This window comes from Gavialis gangeticus, unplaced genomic scaffold, assembly GCF_001723915.1.
Source record: "Gavialis gangeticus isolate Ggan-Ray unplaced genomic scaffold, GavGan_comp1, whole genome shotgun sequence".
Taxonomy (NCBI): domain Eukaryota; kingdom Metazoa; phylum Chordata; order Crocodylia; family Gavialidae; genus Gavialis; species Gavialis gangeticus.
The window spans coordinates 141,089,123-141,108,681 of NW_017729032.1; the positions used below are offsets into that span (position 1 = coordinate 141,089,123).

Consider the following 19,559-nt stretch of genomic DNA (forward strand, 5'->3'; position numbering starts at 1 on the left):
TTTTTTTTTTTTTTTTTTTTTTTTTTTTTTTTTTTTTTTTTTTGGAATTGTGGATTTTTCCCTTTACAAAGAACTCACGCTATGCACCTCTTTTCATCCAGTAAAATCTACTAATGCATCGGAACGCACATAGTCCAAACTATCATAATGCAAATCACTCTCCTATAGAACAGGATAATTTCAAAATTCACTGACAAACTCTTCTTCAATCTGTTTGGCATCCCACAGCAGGAACTGTCTTCCTTTTCTGACAGTACTGCTATTGTCCCTCCATTGGTTCTTTGTTCTTTCTGTATGAAGCTCAAGTGCACTGTCACTAAAAGCTTGGTAGAATTCTACATCTTCTTATCCCTCTTTTACAATTTGCCCATTCATGACTGCTTCTTGTTCTCATCCACTTATTCCTTACAACTAGAATGACCTTCCTCTATTGTGCTCAAAATCCATTTCTTTCACTCTGCTTTCTACCACTGACTTTCAATCCTGTGCTGTCTGCTTCACTCTGCTTGCTTTGGTGTCAGTTTCAAAAATCACAACCTTTATAACATATACCAAGTCATATAACTTGCAGTATCTTTTTATCTTATTTCTTATTGGCTCTTATTTCCCTGCCTTTTCTTTAGTTACCTTGATTTTCTGTGTCAGACCTAGAATATAAATTCCTTAAGAACTGTTTCGTTTTAGTTATTAGTAAGGCAAAGTTCTGCTACCACATGCATATGCAATAAAGATAATATCTGTCACTAAGAAGAAGAAAAATTTGCCATACTTGCATCAAAAATTATGCTTTTGTTTGTTTGTTTTTTATTATACTGCCTTCTGAAAGCTTGTCATCATTCTGCTTAATTTCAACACAGCTCTTACTTGCTTTGGTGCATTTGTGTACAGGAAACTTTAAAGCTAAGGTACCAAGTAGAGAATAGATCAGGGGGTCCTCAAACCCCAGCCGACAGGCCGGATCCAGTATATCAAGAAGTATATGCTGCATTGGTATAGATCCAGGCCTGTTTACTCCCTATTTGGATGATCATAGTCTCTTTATCTGTTGCTCCAGGGCCTAGTAAAATCATTTTCCCTTGCTCTGCTAACATTCCTGTCCTGACCTAACATAAAGAAATCAAAAGGGCAAATCTTATTAATTGCAAAATGCTTTTTATTCTTGGAACTATCCTAATGTAAACTCCATTAAGAAAAAATCCCTGAAATTATTTCATGAGGCCAGTGATATTTCTTGTTTTGATGGTATTTTTAAGGAGGGACTCCGAACACTGTGTGTTGCATATAAGAAGTTCACACACAAAGAGTATGATTTTTTGCACAAGATGCTTCAGAGTTCAATGCTGGCCCTGCAGGATCGGGAAAAGAAACTGGCAGAGGCATATGACAAGATAGAAAAGGATCTTATTTTGCTTGGTGCTACAGCTGTTGAAGACCGGTTAGTATATGAGGGGTTCTTGTTTTCCTGTTTGATTTTTTGGGGGAGATGAGAAGGGGAAGTGGGACCTATACTTTATATCAGATCTGATGAATTAAAAGAAATACCTGTTAGCTAAAGAACTGACTCTGACACTCAAAGATTTCTTCTCCTCTCTTGCACTAGATTTAGATACCTTTATACAAATGATTCTCATAGAATTCTTCCTTTTTTTGTACGTAAAGACACAAAAAATAGTCTAATAAATTAACATTGTTTCCAGTGCTGGCGAGATCATGGAAAAGCTAACTTTTTTGCTGAGAATTCTGAGGAAATAGGGTGAATCATTAGAGCTTTATAAGATTCAAAGGGTGTTCTCCCTGGAGCAGAGAGGGAACCTTATACTACCCAGCTCATTTCATTAAAAAAAAAAAAAATTAACACTAGAAGTTTTGGGTCCCCTGGCCCCCTGTGGAGGAGGGGAACACTGTGGGATGCTAGAGGCCTTCAAAAATGTTCCTCTTTTTCTGAGGATTGTTTTTTTAAGTGTTTCAGCCATTACTGAAGGGCTTATTTGGCTGTGCATTATCTATCTTTTGCTGTTTAGGGCACTTGAAACAGCATGTCTGTCCATGGCTTAAAACTTTTTACTGGCTGAAAACACATGTCAGCTTTGTGCCAACAGTTAGCACAAAAAGCAAGTCAAAGAGATGTCTTAGTCCTTTGTTGCACCACAAGTGCTTAAATTTTGTGGTGGTCATGACCCTAGTAATCATTTGTGCTGCCTTTTAGCAGCCTACATCTGTTCCTTTATGGCAGGAGAGTGCAGGCAGCTACCATGCCAGGCAGGAACTCACCCAGCTTTAGGGGCCTGGTCCTGTGGGAAAAAGACCCCAGGTGCCTTATCACCCCGACACAGGGCCCACACCTGCAATCATTCCTCTTGTGAACATCTACAAGTAGAGTGGGGGTTAACTCCCATAGGGATTTCCCCCTCTGCTTGCAAACAGCACCCCAACATGGGGCACAGCAGTGAGAAGAGTACCAAGCCCTGGCATATGTATAATGATACCAAACCCTGAATCAGGGTACAAGGTGCAAACTCTGACAGGGGACCCCTGTGGGAGTTCCCCCTCTATCTTGAATGCCCTGCAGAGGGATTCCCCTGGAATAGCCAAACTGCAGGCACAGAAAGGGAAACCTTTTGAGGAGTTCCCCCCTCGGCACCTGCAATGCACACCAAAAAAATCCCCTGCAACAGGATTCAAGCATAGAGGAAGGAAACTTCCATAGGGGTTCCCCTCTCTGTATTTGTGCACTGACACAGAGAAACCCCCACTTTCAGACATATGCCCCAAGTCAGGCCATGGCACCCTTTTCCCATAGGATCGGGCCTCTAAAGCCCCAGGAGGGGCAGGGTCCCAACCATACAGGATGACAGCCTTGGTGATGTCTTTAGACATCAGTGAAGTGGGTCAGCAACATAGTGACACAGCTGATCACGCTCCAAAGAGCATGTCTGTTTCTGACCTGTATGTCTTTTAATAAAGACCCTGAATTTCTCATTTCCAGTCAGTCCGTCAGGATTTATTCTCAATTGATATCCACAGACTACAAGAAAAAGCTGCTGACACTATTGAAGCACTCCAGAAAGCTGGCATTAAAGTTTGGGTTCTGACAGGAGACAAAATGGAAACTGCTGCAGCCACTTGCTATGCCTGCAAGCTCTTCAGAAGAAACACACAAATACTTGAGCTAACCACGAAGAAAATTGAGGAACAAAGTTTACATGATGTGCTGTTTGACCTAAGCAAAACTGTCCTTAGGCAAAGTGGCAGCTTAACCAGGGACAGCTTCTCAGGGTATGTAGAAAGTTCATCTTTCAAACCAAAAGAACACTGGCTGAACATTTTATAATTATTTGAATGGTTGATAAAATAGATGAAGAGCTCCAGTGTGAGTTGTTGCATAGAACAAGAACTGTTGTGGCATAGAAGTGTACACTGAATGTAGGCTTCAATCTTCACACTCTTTGTCTTGGAACATTACTTTTGAGAATGTTCTTAATAGTTTAAAATATCTCTCTCCAATTATATTTTCCATTGTGAGAGATTGATCATGAACAACAACTATGATAATGGAACATACAAGTTATTTTTGTTTAAAAATATACAGAAAATAGTACATTCCTGTGTTAAGATTAGTGTACTCTGTGCTGCCCAGATAAAACCATGCCCCTGTAGTATAATTAAGAGGGTGAGAGCACACCTATATGCATGTGGGACACAGCATGCAGACTGGAGGTTCTACTGTACCTTGTAAGAACTTGAAAACTTAGTGGTTTAAATATGAAGACATGGGAACTAGAAATCATATTATAGGTACTCAGTGACTCAGAGGAAAGGAGGCGATCATGGGGAAGAGAAGTTGGGTTCACCTGTTTGAAATGTGCCAGGGAGGAAAAGGATAGTTAGAGAGAGGGACAAATGTTATTTGGAAGCTGAACTAGGGCTTATTGAAATGAAAGCTACTGCAAAATAAACTAGATTTTGAATTTAAGCACAGTAGCTATCAGTAGATGTCCATTCCGTTCTAAAAAAGGTTTGGGGGCTTATTAAACCTTATAGACGGGCTGTAATGCTTAAAAAGATTCTAACTAAGACATTTGGAGTATACGATGAGTCAGAGAGTGGACAGTAGCTTCTGAGCCTTCTAATTTTATAAGTTTAATACTATGTGACTTTCTTCTTTTTAAAAATGTATATGTTAAAATTAAAAATGAGGTTCCAATGATACATTTTCAATTTCATCACAGTAAGATAGCAAGTAATGTAATGTTTTGGCAGAAAATCCAGACATGAGTCTTGGCTGCTTGAGTCTGGCTTGCTAAGCATTAACTAATAGTTAATGGTTTTCCCTGTGTCTCATTACTTGTGTGTATGTACATATATTTGAAGTGATATATAAAATCAATGTAGTATATATAATAAGATATTAAACACATTTTTATTTTAGAAGAAAAACCCTCTTGTGTGTCTTGTCAGGAGCTCATAGGGTATGTTCAGTCAAACCTCTCAGATTTCTTTACTTGAAAATTCTTCATTCATTGGTTATTTCATTTTTCAGTTAATTTTACATTTATATTTGTCTTATTTTAATCCCACTGTGGTTTCATCTTTGATATAAGCAATCCCTTGCACTGTTGGAAGCCCAAACATAGTAGCCTACTGCTATTAAGAACATAAATGAAATGTTCTGTGTTCTGTGTATCTACACTGTACATTATAATGTAAACATAGCTGAGTTAGCTATAAAATATCTAGCTTAGGCCTGTCAGCATGACTGTACTGCAGTCATAGGAGTGATGGCAACTTAAGTACAAACTTCTGGCTCATCTCCTAAGTACTAACACCAGACTTAAGTGTCTTTTGGATCCTTCTGTCAAACACAAAAATGTCCAGGATAACAAAACACAAAGCTTGTTCCAACTCTGAGCAAAGATTACTTCAGTGCATCATTCTCTGCTTTGTGACCTGAGACCAGACCTTCCCACCCAACCTGAGCTTGCCATGCTTTTGGAAGGGGTCAGCTAGCACCAGGCTTCTTTGGCCCTTAAAAAATCAAACTCCTTCCTGCACTGAGTCTGTCTAGTTTCATTAGTCAAGCAAGGTGGTAAAATGGGAAAACAAGTAAACCAGATGACCAAAAAATAAGCTAGAATATTACAATAAATTGCTAGTAGCAGAAAAAACAAGTTTTCATGTTAAGTGCATTTTAATCTTGATACCATTCTTTCGTTAAGCCTCCTTATTCATAAGCGAGGATCCTAGTTTTCTCTAATGAAAAAAATCTCCAATTTTCAACTTAAAACAGTAACCCAAAATCCACATTTTTCCATGATGAAAATGAAACACCACAAATATATAGATATATATATAGAGAGAGAGAGAGAGTGGCATTTCATTTGTCTCTATATTAGTGGTGTTTCATTTTCATCATGGAAAAATGTGGATTGTGTTACTTTTTAAATCCAAAAATTGAGGATTTTTTTTATCAGAGAAAACCAGGTTCCCTGTTCATAAGTAAGTTAGTGCTACAAACCACTGCCAAATCAAAACTCAAAATGATTTCACAGTAACTCTTAGTTATTTAACTCTATTTGTGTTTTCCCCCTCAACAGACTTTCAGCTGATATGCACGATTATGGTTTAATTATTGATGGAGCAGCATTATCATTAATAATGAAACCCAGAGAAGATGGGAGCTCGGGTAACTACAGAGAACTCTTCCTTGAAATCTGCAGAAACTGCAGTGCAGTGTTATGCTGTCGAATGGCGCCTTTGCAGAAAGCACAGGTTTGTTTCATTTGGTAATTATTGTTAACAGTATATCTGGGTAAATATTGAATGTTGTTACTTTTGTGTGACATGGGCATTCAAAATTGTTAGCATTCAATTTTCTAGACTTTAAAGTGGAAAAAAAATTAAAATTAGAAAAAGAATGAGAGGGGAATTTCTGTAAAAAGCAATTTAGGTAATGGCACATTAAAATGACACCCTACTATGCATCTGATTGTGATTTATGTGCATTATATTCAAGTTTGATGGCTCAAACATGCCGATTAATGAACATATTAAATGAACTGAACTAAGTGCTTCATCTTCTACTGATATTACAATGTACATTGGAAACATGAACTGAAACACAAAAAAAGTTAAGTCCAAATAGAGCAAGTAGATTCTATAAATTCTTTAAGCAGACAAGGTTCTTTGGGTAAATGTTATATTTTTTTATTAGCCCAACTAAATAGTTGGGAAAACTGTTCTGTACAAGCTTTTGGGCACATACATTCTTTAATATGTTTACTATTTTTTGTTAGCATTTTTTGTTACATTAGTTTAAAAGTATTTTTCCCCATTACTGAAACATCTCAATGGTGTTAACATGAATATACAAATTTGCTTTATATGTTCCCAAATAAAAGGCTTATTTAATATGGGGTTTAGTTTGTAAAAAATATTAATACTTCCAGTGTAAGGAAATATAGTCTTTTTTTTAAAGACACTAAACTGTTGGAAAATTCATGTATTTTATCCAACACTGAGTATTTTTGCCTTGATACACATGTACAGCATACATGCACATTCATTTAGCCTAATTAGCTAGTCACTTTTATTTTAAACTGCAGGAAAAAAAATTAAAGTCTTTAGTTTGAATAGACTTTTTTAAAAAAAACAAAATGTGCCTACAGCTCATAATAGGTCTATGATTGCATTTGGGATATATTTTAATTGAAAAGTATTCATACACAGAGCCTGTCTGTGTGCCTGTATGTACAGAGAATTGTTATGAAAAGGTTGTAGAAACTGGAAGAAGTTGTTTGTTACTATGCAAGAAGCTTTCTAGAATCAATGTTTACAATTAATGTTGTTGATTTTGCTCACAAGAAAAGTTTTAAAGAGTTTTTTCCTACTTAAGGAGAGCAATTTGCATTTGAGAGAGCAATCTGGATTTGAGAATACCTGATGATTTTTAATGTCTAGTAGTTGAGTTGACCAGGACTTTTTGGGTTTTTGATTTTCTTTTAACCATACTGCTTGCTAATTAATTAAGTGCCAAATGCTCTATGTTACAAAATAGTCTAGCTATAGAAGTATCAAAGAAGAGGTTTTTAATGCTGGTTTTTTTAATCCAGATTGTAAAACTGATTAAATTATCTAAGGAACATCCTATCACATTAGCAATTGGTGATGGAGCAAATGACGTCAGTATGATTCTTGAAGCACATGTTGGTATAGGTAAGTTTACAATTTACATTGTAACTTCATAGTAATACAAATATACATGAGAAAGGCATTGTTTGAAAGAATTATCTGTTTTCTTAGGTAACTTACTATACAAAATCCAAGTAATTATATGGTATTGTGAAATCTAATAATAGTTCATTAACAATGCAGCATGGGCAGCAACTTTGCAGATATTCATGTATATCCTTTAATACTTCTTTTGTTTACTCAGCTTCTATCAACCGTTTGTTTTTAGGAGTCATTGGAAAGGAAGGTCGTCAGGCTGCAAGAAATAGTGACTATGCAATACCTAAATTTAAACATTTGAAAAAAATGTTACTTGTTCATGGGCATTTTTATTATGTGAGGATATCAGAACTTGTGCAATACTTCTTTTATAAGGTAGCGTGACATTTGTTCTTACTGTTTAATTCACACACATATGTGATAATACCTAGCTATATGTGATATATACAATCAACTGTACAAAACAGTTATTCCATGGAGAGATTCTGTTGACTCCTGTGTAATACAATCCCCAAGTGTTTTTGCTTATCATCACCACAGGTAAAATGTCTTTTATTTATGTTCACTGTGACCTTTTAATATGGGTAAAAGTAAAATTCCCGTTTTCTCCTTAATCACCTTCTCCCTCTCGAGAATTCCAGCAGCTGCTTTTTCCCCAACATGAACAATTTCTAGGTTCCCTATGTGGTCGCCTTTTAAATCAAGTTTGAGGAATAGTATTGTTAAACTCCCTCCAAATATTGGGTGTGTATTGTGGGCTCATAGCTGCGTGATAGAGCATTTAACATTTTAAGTTCAATTGGCTGATATGGATGGAGGTGGCAGGGTAAAAAAACCAGCATCTGGTAGGGGTGTACCGGTAGAGATTTTTGGGGCCAATACTGATAGCCGATATTTAAGGAGGCATATCAGCTGATACCAATCTGATCTCCTATGCAGCTGCCACCAGCTGGTAAGTCCAGTATCATGGAAGGGGAGGGAGAAGGGAAGGGGAATGGGGGGGCAGATCAGGATCCCTGCAGTGAGGGAGGAGGCAGGTTCTGCTGAAGCAGGGTGAGGGCGTGTGGGGGCTGCAGCTTATGGTGGGGGTGGTGGCTCCCACTGCTGCTTGCTTCCCAGCAGGGGGCACGGAGGGGGCACCCTAGAGATCCATGTGGGGTGGGGTGGGCTGCAGCCAGGGGAACGCGGGGCTCTTTTTGGCAGGGGCTGGGATGGAGTCAGCACAGGTGTCGGCAGCGCTGGGAGGATGCTGCATCTACCCCAAATTTTGCCGCCACTCTGTTCCCAGCACCGCTACCGCCTGGTGCAGCCCCAGCTCAACGCCTTGCCTCCACCCACATGCTGGGAGTGGAGCGGCAGTGAAATTTGGGGTGGATGCAGCATCCTCCCAGCACCACCAGTGCCCACTCTGAGCCCAGCCCCCACTGTAGATCCCCTCACAGCCCCCGCTGCAGCCCACCCAGCCCCACGCAGATCCAGGGGGCACATGCTTCCCCCCCTCCCCCATGCCCTCCCAGGGTGCAAGCAGCAGCAGGAGCCACTCCCCCCCAGGAGCCACAGCTTCAGCCCCCTCTCCCCGCTCCACCTGGGCAGTGCCTGCCGCTGCCCTGTCCCACACCGTGGGGGGCATTTATCTGCTCCTCCCATGCCCTGCCCTCTCCCCATCCCTTCCATCACACCGGACTTACCAGCTGGCAGCAACTCTCCATGCTGCCGGCTGTGCTCCTCGCTGCCTGTGTGCTGCACTCCAGCTGCACACAGCACAGGCATCTCTCGACCCAATTATCAGCCCCATCAGGCCAGTATCTGATACAGCCAGTTTTCTTTATATGTGTACTGATCCGATATTGGACTGATGTATCAGTGCTCCTCTGGTATCTGGTTTATGTCCAAAATGACTGGCTAACGCTTGTTAAAAACTACCATTGTTTATCTAGACTCATGCTTGAAACAGAGCGTAAACACTTTTTTCCTTAGCTTAGTTGTTCATTATGGACAAACATAGACTTGTAGCTGCTTCATAGGGGAGAAGGACCTGCTGCTCAGGACCTGTTATGCTATAACTATAGCAAAACTGTTCCAATTTTAACCCTGCTTCATCCAGGGTTGACATTGAGGCAATTTAGCTTACTCGTATACAGGTACATACAGATATAACATTTATACCATAAAAGCTGCTGCTAACTCCCAAGCAGGAATTCCTCCTCCTCCTCTTTTGAAGTGGGTACAAGTATATATCCATTCCTTGAGTCCTACTGAGGATGTTATATTCTGTCTCCCATGTGTTCCTAGTCATAATTCATTTTTTCCAACTTGACAATTGATTTTTTTTTTTGTTAAATATAATTTTCCCTTTAAAATATTATTCTGTAAGTACTAAGAAACAAGAGTGTAAATGTCCTGTTTCAATAAATCTCTTAAGGCTTTTTTCTATCCTACTTATAATATCTATACAGTGTATGTGTATGTGTGTACTGTTTATTGGCATTATACATTGTTATAAATATGCACATTATAATACTATGAAATGTTTTGGTCAGACTTCCCCTAATAATGCTATTACTTTGTCTTCCAGAATGTCTGCTTCATTTTTCCTCAGTTTTTATATCAATTCTTCTGTGGATTTTCACAACAGGTTAGTCAAACATTCAATTTTTCTACTTATTCTAAACCTTTTTTAACCTTTTTTAATTAAAAGCAATTTGTCCTTATTCTCATTGCAGTAAGTAGGCAAGAAAATGACTATTTTGAACTTCTCTAAGGAAGAATATCATGTTTGGTTAGCACAGCTATCAGTGGTCGTTGCAGTCATACTAATAAAATGAATTAGATGAATTTTATCAAAAAACTCATGTTTATTTTTTGAGTCAAAGATATAATGGAAAACCAAGCTCAGAACTACTCATGAAAAGTGAAATCTCTTTGGAAAATTTGCAATTCAAACTTTGCCTTAAGATTTCACTCACCAAAAGGAGAAAGTTGTTTGAAGGATATGGATATGAAATAACAGCTTGTCTTTAAAGTAGGGATGAGGGTGCAGGAGACAGCTGACTGGTTTCTAGGGTCCTCTGAAGCTGAACCTGAGACCTCCCGCTAATGAAATCAGTAGTAGGAAAAGAAAAGCAAACACAGGGATTAGGGGAAAAGGGGGCTTGATTACCACAAATAATAAATCAGCACTCTGGAGAGGGCATAAACATCTTTCATCTAAATTCTTGTTTCTTTGCTCAGCTGCTGCTGCTCTCAGTTACTCCATGTGTCCAGTTAAGTTAAACTAGTAGGTTATCTCCTCTCTCCTGATGTGAGTGGAAGAAAATAAAGTAATGGTTGTAGAAAAAAGGGAGCATTCCTTCTACCACACACAAAGCTCCTGCAAGATAAGAAACTGAGTGAAACTAGCTTGAGGTACACACTGAAACCTATCTAACATTTTATGAAGCTTTGTCTGATTAGCATGTGGTAATGGGATTTGGCTGGTAACATTTCTCATTTTTTTCCTCCTAAACTGAGTGGGATTTTTACATTTTAAAACAACAAGTGTTAGTCTCTAACTCAGCTCCACCTTCAGGCTGATAAGTAGCACTTATGTGGCTAACCCAGGGGGCTCTGAGTTCTGGCTCCTGCTGACACTGCTGTGTATCCATTTTATCCAATGTCTGGTAAAAGCACAATGCAGGAACACCATTGAGGCCAGATGCTGGGACAAGAGTCAGAATCCAGCCCCCCTGTTTTCCATCTCACTAAACCATGCTTCCTCTGGGCACATCTTGGCTTCCTAGTATGCCAGCATCATCAGGCAGCTAGAGGGTGCTATTGGCTCTTCGTTTCATATCCTAGTGGTTAGGACAGTTTGCTAAGAATTAGGAGATGTGGGTTCAAGCCTTTTTCCTGAGGGGAGCCTGAAACAGTGTTTCTTATAGCAATTCATTACAGCCCCTCAGGCAGCAATGTTGTGGTTCTTTGTGGGATCATTGGAGTACAGCGACACTTCCTGCCATGGCACTGCCCATCATGCCCCTTCATTGTGTGCATAAGGAGGGTGGGAATGTGATGGCTGTGCCAGAAAGAGAATCTTCAGTTGCCCAGCTAAGATACCTTTACAGCCCCTTGTACACAGCTGGAATAGAGCAAGAGCCACTCAAGCCACTGAGTGGTATAGGCCACTCAGTTGTCAGCTGCAGAGCAATCTGGATATACCCAGATGGTATATAACCCCTAAGCCATTGTTCATGGATGACATGTGGGGGTTTTAATTCATGACTGCACTTTTGTGACTCTAAACAAGTTAAATCCTTCCCTTTAAATCACAATACAATTTTTTTTTGTTAAAAATACAGCTAATATGACACCTTTTTTCCCTATCTGCAGCCTTTATATGATACTGCATATCTTACACTGTACAATATCAGCTTCACTTCCCTTCCCATCCTTTTGTACAGTCTACTGGAACAGCATATTGGGGCAGACATGCTCAAGAGAGAACCTACCCTGTACAGGTAAAGCTAATAAGCCCCAATTTTTGTGGCTATTTAGGTGCAATTCACTTATGATTCAGTATTTCTGTTGCAAAGGATAAGGACAACTTCAAATAGCAGTCACATGTGCTACACCTCAGATGCTGCAAACATGGTACTATTGTGATGTTTTGAAAAAGACTGAACATAAGATGCATGGATACAGTGCGCAATACAGATTATTTTGCATGTATATTATGTGTATGTTTAAATAGCTGTATATGCACTGTATTGGAATGAGAGCTAAGAATTGTAGAAGAATATTGCACCGATTCATTTAAAAATGTGTTAGTTTAGTATTTAATATTGTTCTTTACAGCTGGAGGGCAAAAATTTTCTAGAAAAAACACACATCATAACACCTATTTAAAATCTTTTTGTTTGAAATGGAAAAGAGACTGTGCTGTAATTTCCCCCTCTCTTTTCCCCTGAATCTTATCTTTGTTGGACTCCAGTTCCATCAATGAGCTCCTTGCCTTTTGCTGATATTAGTAGTATTTGGTGTAACTAAAACTTAGAGCTGGCTTCTATGGCAGCATCTTGTTTTTCACAGTAGGTACATGTGTACTAGTTTTTCACTTGAACCTTTCATGTGCCCCATAGTCATTTTTGCTGTTTGCAGATAAGCCGAATGTATTTCAGGCTGCCAGATACTATCAGGTATATGTGCTCCAGGATCCTTTCTGCAATGAATCTGACATGGTTGACTGCATACTGTTCACTATTGCAGTGCAATAATGCTAAGACTATTTTAGATTACTTGTCTCAGCCAACTGGATGGCTGTCTCTGCCAGTAAACAGCATTTGGCAGTCTACATTAGGAAGAGTGCCCAGTTTAATTGCTGGAGCTGCAAAGCTAGTGTATTATTTTGAGGGCAGTAATGGCAGATTAAGCGGGGAAAAAGATGTTTTTTTGCAATGGTAATACTGGTTTTCTAAAAGGTAAACATTTAAAAGTAATATGAAATTCAGATATTTACTTCACAGTTGAATGAATGCTTATGTTCTAAGGGCAATACCATATATGGCCATTGAAAGCACAAGCACTTTCTTGCACTTAATATTTTTAACTAAAATTTATATTTTTTTGGAGTGTGGCCTTTTTATCTATGTTTTGAAAGCACAGTATATCCAGTCATATCCACCAGATATTCTTGTCTGAGCTTATTATCTTAAGCTACATGATACTGTTTTAGCTGTTCAGAGTAAGACATTTTTGGGGAAAAAAGTACTATTGAGTAGGGTAATTTACTTAGGGTGAAACATTATTTAAATGGTCATAAGGCAGAGTGTTTTTAAAATGTGTCTGGGTGAAAACACTGAATGAAATAATCAATGTTGAAAAGTGAGATAGTAAAGAAGAGTTCATTTCCATCAGCTGTGTATACTTATATAATTCAGAATGACATCTGTACATGCACACATGTGCACGCACACACTCTACTGTCTATGTCCAGTTTCGCTCTGAAACATTTATCATAAGGCAGATCCCAATTACCTGTGAATGAGAGCTAGGCATATACACATTTGTATGCAATGAGAGAATTTACTTCAGCAAATACTTGTGTTAAACTATCAGAGTTTCTCTAAGAAAGCATTATGTTAATACTCTTTGGGTAGAAGTGATTCCATCACAAAGTCCTGATTTTTAAAGTTGCATACAGTAGTTGTTTTCTTGTTGCACTCTTTGTCTTTACAAAGTAAAAAGGAAAGAAAGAAAAACCTTGAGAGACCTCTAGTGTTCCTGTTTATTACATATATTGGGTCATCAGTATGCAACAAAAACTTGTGTTTTGTACAGGTCCCATCTCTGAGATCTAAACTGAACTCATGCAGCAGAAATACAGAATTTACTATCAGAGTGAGACTTGGCTGAACAATAGCCAGTAAGCAGTCATAAAAGTTTAGACAAGAGAAAACAACTTAAGGAAAGCTTTGAATGTCAAAGTGGTAGAAACTTGCCAAATGTGAAGAAGTTCTTCCAACTATGTTCTTTTCATTTTTTCTTCTTATATAATAATATGACTGCTTTTATTTCTTGGATTTTTTTTACTATATCAATACATATATCTTGTTTTATTCAGGGATATTGCCAAGAATGCTCTTCTGCGCTGGCGTGTGTTCATTTATTGGACATTTCTGGGAGTATTCGATGCTATGGTATTTTTCTTTGGTGCCTATTTCTTGTTTGAAAATACATCTGTTAGCAGCAATGGACAGGTTAGTATTGAGATCAAAATAGACATGAGAAATAAAAAAAAACTAATTTTTAAAACCTTAAATGTTCTGTCATCACTTACATAGGCTTAGTTTATTAAATTAAACCCACTGTTGTCACAAAGGCTTTTTTAGTAGACACAACACTTTTTTGTATATTTTTGTAAGTTAGAAAAGTTGTCTGTACTTAGCAAAAATAATAGCCAGTATATTGGTAACCAGCAGTATGTGAGTAGAAAATAGCTACATAGTGCCAAAAGTTAAATCTTGTATGTCCGTTAATGTAAATGATTAACATATTACTCATCAAAAGCTGGGTAATTAGACTTCTTTAATACAGACTTTTTTAAGATTGATATTTTGATACCATGGTGATGAACGTCATGCAAGAACTCAATAGAATAGAACTACATGAGTTCTTCATAGTAGAATTACATGACTGTTTAATATTTTACTTTTTTTAAATAAACAATTAAGTCATATCTACCTACTTTACAGTGGCATGAATACAAAGTTTAAGGACCATTTTGCATTTCATTTATTTACACATTAATATTTTTGGTCTATTTTATTTGTGTCTTGCTTTTTTTTTTTTCCTTTTTGCTACTTGCTTCTCTTCCTATCCTCAGCTAATGACAGCCAACACTCACATGGTAAGATTACTATGGTTTTGTCATGATGTGCGTATTCTCTTTCCCTGTTCTTGAACTAAAGAACAGTTAAAATATTTCCTGCAAATATTTTTAAATATGTCTTCTAACCTGCTTTATAGAAATATTAGTTGTTGCTGCCTTTTAATTTCTCAGAAATGTTAAAAAAAGTGGTTGTATTAGCAATCCAGTAATAATTTTTTTCTTCTTTTTGCTTTTGATAGTTGGCATTTTCTGTTTTCTTTTGCATTTTATTCCTTTTTCATCAACCTACTTTGTCTTATTGAAAACTTATAGGCAATTGTTACAAATTATAATATCCAATATTTCTCCAATTTGGTTTATTTTTTTGGTTTTTTACCAATTGTAAGATAAACTTAAGTGTTCAGAATTTGTCTTTTTGAATTATTACTAAGCTATTTAGGGACATTGTATGCAAATATCATGGAATTTGTGACATCTTTGAATGTGAAAAGCTAAATAAATGTGCAAGTAAAAATAATTTCTTACAAAGGTTACTTATAAATTCAAAGAATTCCCTTCAGGCACTACTGTATACTGCAGCAGTTCTGTCTCCCTTAACTATGTGCAGCTATTAAATGCTGAGCTTTCTGTGTAGTTTCATTTTGGCACTCACAGATATTTTATCCTTTTCATAGCTGTCATAACCTCTTCCATAACATAACCTCTTCCAGTTGCCAGCTGCAGTAATCTCAAAATTGCCAAAGTTATGTAACTACATTAATACTTAAAAATCAAAATAAGCAGCCTAATGAGAGGTACTATATTTATTTGAAATCAGCAGAAGGTAGCGGAAACTTAGACCCTTTCATAGTTTCACAGTTAGTAGGGTCGGAAGGGACCTGAGCAGATCATCAATTCTGACCCCCTGCCATGGCAGGAAAGAGTACTGGGCTCAAACGACCCGAGCAAGGTGATTGTCTAGCCTTGTCTTAAAGACCCCCAGGGTAGGAGCCAGCACCACCTCGCTTGGAAGTTGGTTCCAGATCCTAGCTGCTCTGACAGTGAAGTAGCGCCTCCTGATATCGAGTCTGAATCTACCCTCTGCCAGCTTGTGACCGTTATTTCTAGTCACTCCTGGTAGCGCTCGGGGGAACAGGGACTCCCGCAAAGCCTGCTGGTCCCTGGTCTGACTAGTTTGTAACAGGCCACTAGATCCCCCCTCAGCCTTCTCTTGTGGAGGCTGAACAGGTTCAGGTCCCTTAGCCTCTCCTTGTAGGGCCTGCCCTGCTGCCCCCTGATCATGCAAGTGGCCCTCCTCTGGACCGTCTCCATGTTATCTACATCCCTCTTGAAGTGCAGCGCCCAGAACTGGACGCAGTACTCCAGCTGCAGTCTGACCAGTGTTGCATGGAGGAGGAGGATCACCAACTTGGACCTGCTTGAGATGCATCTGTGGATGCATGACAAGGTGCGGTTGGCCTTCCTGACTGCATCCCCACACTGCCGGCCCATGTTCATCTTGGCATCAATAACGACTCCAAGATCCTTTTCTGCCTCTGCACTGACAAGAAGGGAGTTCCCCAGCCTGTAGGTATGCTTTGAAAAGCTGTGTTCCCAGTCTTTTATGCAAGAATCTGAATATGGAATTTTAGTTCAGAGTTTAGGCTTGTGAGGTTTGAAAATGTTGGCCATCAGGAAGAGTCAGCAATATATATAATCTGCTCCTGTGTGAACAGGGCCCTCAGAGCCCTGGTCCGTCAGTGGTACTCAGTATATACTAATTAACTTGCCAGTAAAAGTTTCTGTGAACAGTTTACAATATAATTTCAGTGTTATACAATTCAAATAAAAAAGAGATGAGAGGGAGGAGAAGAGATGAGGGCAGCAGTCATGACACAAAATTATACTAAATGGTCCACCTCAGATTTTAAGCTGTTTGAATGCTTCTTGCATCAGAACATGTCTTGGTTTTGGTTTTTTGATACCAATCTGCACTGCCACCAAAACTATTAAGCTGGGAGGAGGGGTAAACTAAGTCACAAAAAGGCAGCTTATAAGAAGTGGAAACTTGGACAAATAAATAGGGGGGAGTATAAGAGCATTGCTCAAGCATGCAGGGATGAAGTCAGGAAAGCCAAAGCACAACTCGAGTTACAGCTAGCAAAGGACATAAAGGGTAATAAGAAGGGTTTCTACAAGTATGTTGGTAGCAAGAGGAGGATCAGGGAAAGTGTGAGTCCCTTACTGAATGCGGGGGGCAACCTTGTGACGGAGGATGCAGAAGAGTCTGAAGTGCTCAATGCCTTCTTCGCTTCAGTCTTCACAGACAAGGTCAGCTCTCAGACTACTGCACCAGGCAGCATGGTTTGGGGAAGAGGTGAGTAGCCAACAATGGCGAAAGAACAGGTTGGGGACTATTTAGAAAAGTGGGACATATACAAGACCATGGGGCCAGACAGGATGCACCCAATGATGCTGAGGGGGTTGGCTGATGCGATTACAGAGCTGTTGGCTGTCATCTTCGAAAACTCATGGAAATAAGGAGAGGTCCCAGATGATTGGAAAAGGGCAAACATAGTGCCCATATTTAAGAAAAGGAAAAAGAAACATCCAGGGAACAACAGACCAGTCAGCCTCATCTTAGTCCCTAGAGCAGATCCTGAAGTAATCCATTTCTAAGCACTTAGAGGAGAAGGTGGTGATTAGGAACATTCAGTATGGATTCACCAGAGGTAACTCATGCCCAACCAAGCAGATTGCCTTCTATGATGAGGTGACTGGTTCTGTGGATGAAGGGTGACCAGTGGATGTGGTGTATCTTGATTTCAGCAAGGGTTTTGATACAGTCTCCCACAACATACTTGCAGGCAAGCTAAGGAAGTATGGGCTGGATGAATGCACTGTAAGATGGATAAAAAAATGGCTGGAGCATCGGACTCAGAAGGTAGTAATCAATGGCTCGATGTCTAGTTGGCAGCCAGTATCAAGTGGAGTGCCCTAGGGTTGGTCCTGGGGCCAGTTTTGTTCAATGTCTTCATCAATGACCTGGAAGATGGCACACAGTGCATCCTCAGTAAGTTTGCAGATGACACCCAAGCTGTGGGGAGTAGTAGATACGCTGGAGGGTAGGGCTTGGATTCAGAGTGACCTAGACAAATTGGAGGATTGGGCCAAAAGGCATCTCATGAGGTTCAACAAGGACAAGGTTAGATATTAGGAAAAATTTTCTTGCTAGGAGGGTAGTAAAGCACTGGAACAGGTTACCTGGAGAGGTGGTGGAATCTCCACCCTTGGAGGTTTTTAAGACCCAGCTGGACAAAGCTTTGGATGGTATGATCTAGTTGGGGATGGTCCTGCCTTGAGCAAGAGGTTGGACTAGATGACCTCTGAGGGTCCCTTCCAACCCTAATTTTCTATTATTCTGAGATACTATCTTTTAGAATGGAGCAGACCTATCTAAGGGGGGTCAGAGCTTGCCAGTGATATTCAACTGCAAAATAAACTACAAACTCAGTCCCTGTAAATCATCCAACTATCGTAATATAAGGCAACTCTGAATATGAGACAATCTCTCAATTAGATTCTATATATGGAATATTTATAAACTTGTTATAATTTTCCAGGTATAGAATCTAACTCCTGGTGGGTTGTCTTAAAGTTGTTCCCATCCCCACCCAGCTGCTACAGCAGGTAAGGCAGTGGCTGGAGGAATGCCGGATGGCTGGGGGAGGGCTCATTCAGCCCCTTGCCTTCTTCCCCTCTCAGCTTCTTCCCCAGGCAGAAGCCCCCTCCACATCCTGCACCTCCTAGCTTCCCACAATCTCTGCCCATTTCCCCCACCTATTCCCCACAACCATTACCCCTTCCTACTCACCACAATCTCTGCACCTTTCCTCCACCCCCCACCACAATCTGTGCAAATTTTCGCCCACCCACTCCTCGCAACCTCTGCCTCTTCTGTCTGCTCCCCACAGTCTCTGTCTCCCCTGTCTGTCACCCTTACTGTCAGATGCTGCTTGGGGCTCTGTTCTTTCCTAGAGCACAGCATGTGGAAGTACAGAATGTGGAAGGCCACACAGAAGCAGCAGTAGCAGCAGCAGCGCTGCTGACTGGCCAGGTAGGGGATGAAGTTTCCTTGTGGTCTGTGTCAGGAGGTAATCCAGCCTAGGCCAGGGCCAGGCTTCACCTGACAGTAAGGGGTGGGGATTGGGAGTAGCAGCTGCAGAGGGCAAACGGAGTGGGGGCAGGAAGCTGCTGTGGGTCTGACTCTGGCCCTGGCCTATACTCAGGTCCAGAGTCAGAGTTGTAACAATCTCCTGCTCCTGCCCCTCCTTCCCCTGCCTTGTACATGATTGTAAGGTGAGGGGCTTCCCCCTATGCTGACTGGGGGGAAAACTTCATCTTAGATTTGAGTAAATATGGCATATTTAGAAATTCCACTCCAGTCTCTATAGTGATCCACTACTATGTAACTTCAGGAGAGGATGTCTTTCCTCATTTAGAATTCTTTTCTCTTGGCCACCTGTTTTAAAGTGGGGTTATCCAATCAAATCAGCTGAAAGCAAAGGCCTGGCCCAGAGCAACTGTGAAACAAGCAAATTCAGATGCTTAAGATTGTGTATTGTTATATGTTAACTTATTACAGTGGTGCCTTGATGCCACAGCTGAATTGTGGACCCTTGTGTTAAGCACAGTACAAGCACATAGTAAGAGACAGCCGACAAAAAATTTGAAATCTAAATGGAAAAGCCAAAAAAAAAGGAAAGTAGCATAGAAATAGGGTGATGATCACAATTTGTTAATGTCAGTAACCAGTAATAAGATGTGTCTCAGGGCAAGTGGGGCTTGTGTGGGTGTGCATATATAGGGTTTGGTCTTCGTTTTGGTTGTGGTGGTTGGTTGGCTGTGAGGGATTGTTTGTATATTGTTAATGGGGCATGAATAGTACAAATACAGATGGCTGGGGGAATAAGAACTGGATCATGGG

The 19,559-nt window shown here is 39.8% G+C and overlaps 1 protein-coding gene across 4 annotated transcripts in view; it reads left to right on the forward strand.

Annotated features, from left to right (window-relative positions):
- ATP11A (ATPase phospholipid transporting 11A) overlaps nucleotides 1–19,559 on the forward strand; it is a 305,123-nt gene that overhangs the window by 268,286 nt on the left and 17,278 nt on the right. For all 4 annotated transcript variants that reach the window (XM_019524853.1, XM_019524854.1, XM_019524855.1 and 1 more), the window contains 8 exons: nucleotides 1,254–1,435; nucleotides 3,025–3,276; nucleotides 5,595–5,769; nucleotides 7,110–7,212; nucleotides 7,457–7,602; nucleotides 9,803–9,862; nucleotides 11,596–11,723; nucleotides 13,826–13,961. In XM_019524853.1, coding sequence (XP_019380398.1) covers nucleotides 1,254–1,435; nucleotides 3,025–3,276; nucleotides 5,595–5,769; nucleotides 7,110–7,212; nucleotides 7,457–7,602; nucleotides 9,803–9,862; nucleotides 11,596–11,723; nucleotides 13,826–13,961 — 1,182 coding nt within the window. The remainder of the gene's footprint in view (nucleotides 1–1,253; nucleotides 1,436–3,024; nucleotides 3,277–5,594; nucleotides 5,770–7,109; nucleotides 7,213–7,456; nucleotides 7,603–9,802; nucleotides 9,863–11,595; nucleotides 11,724–13,825; nucleotides 13,962–19,559) is intronic.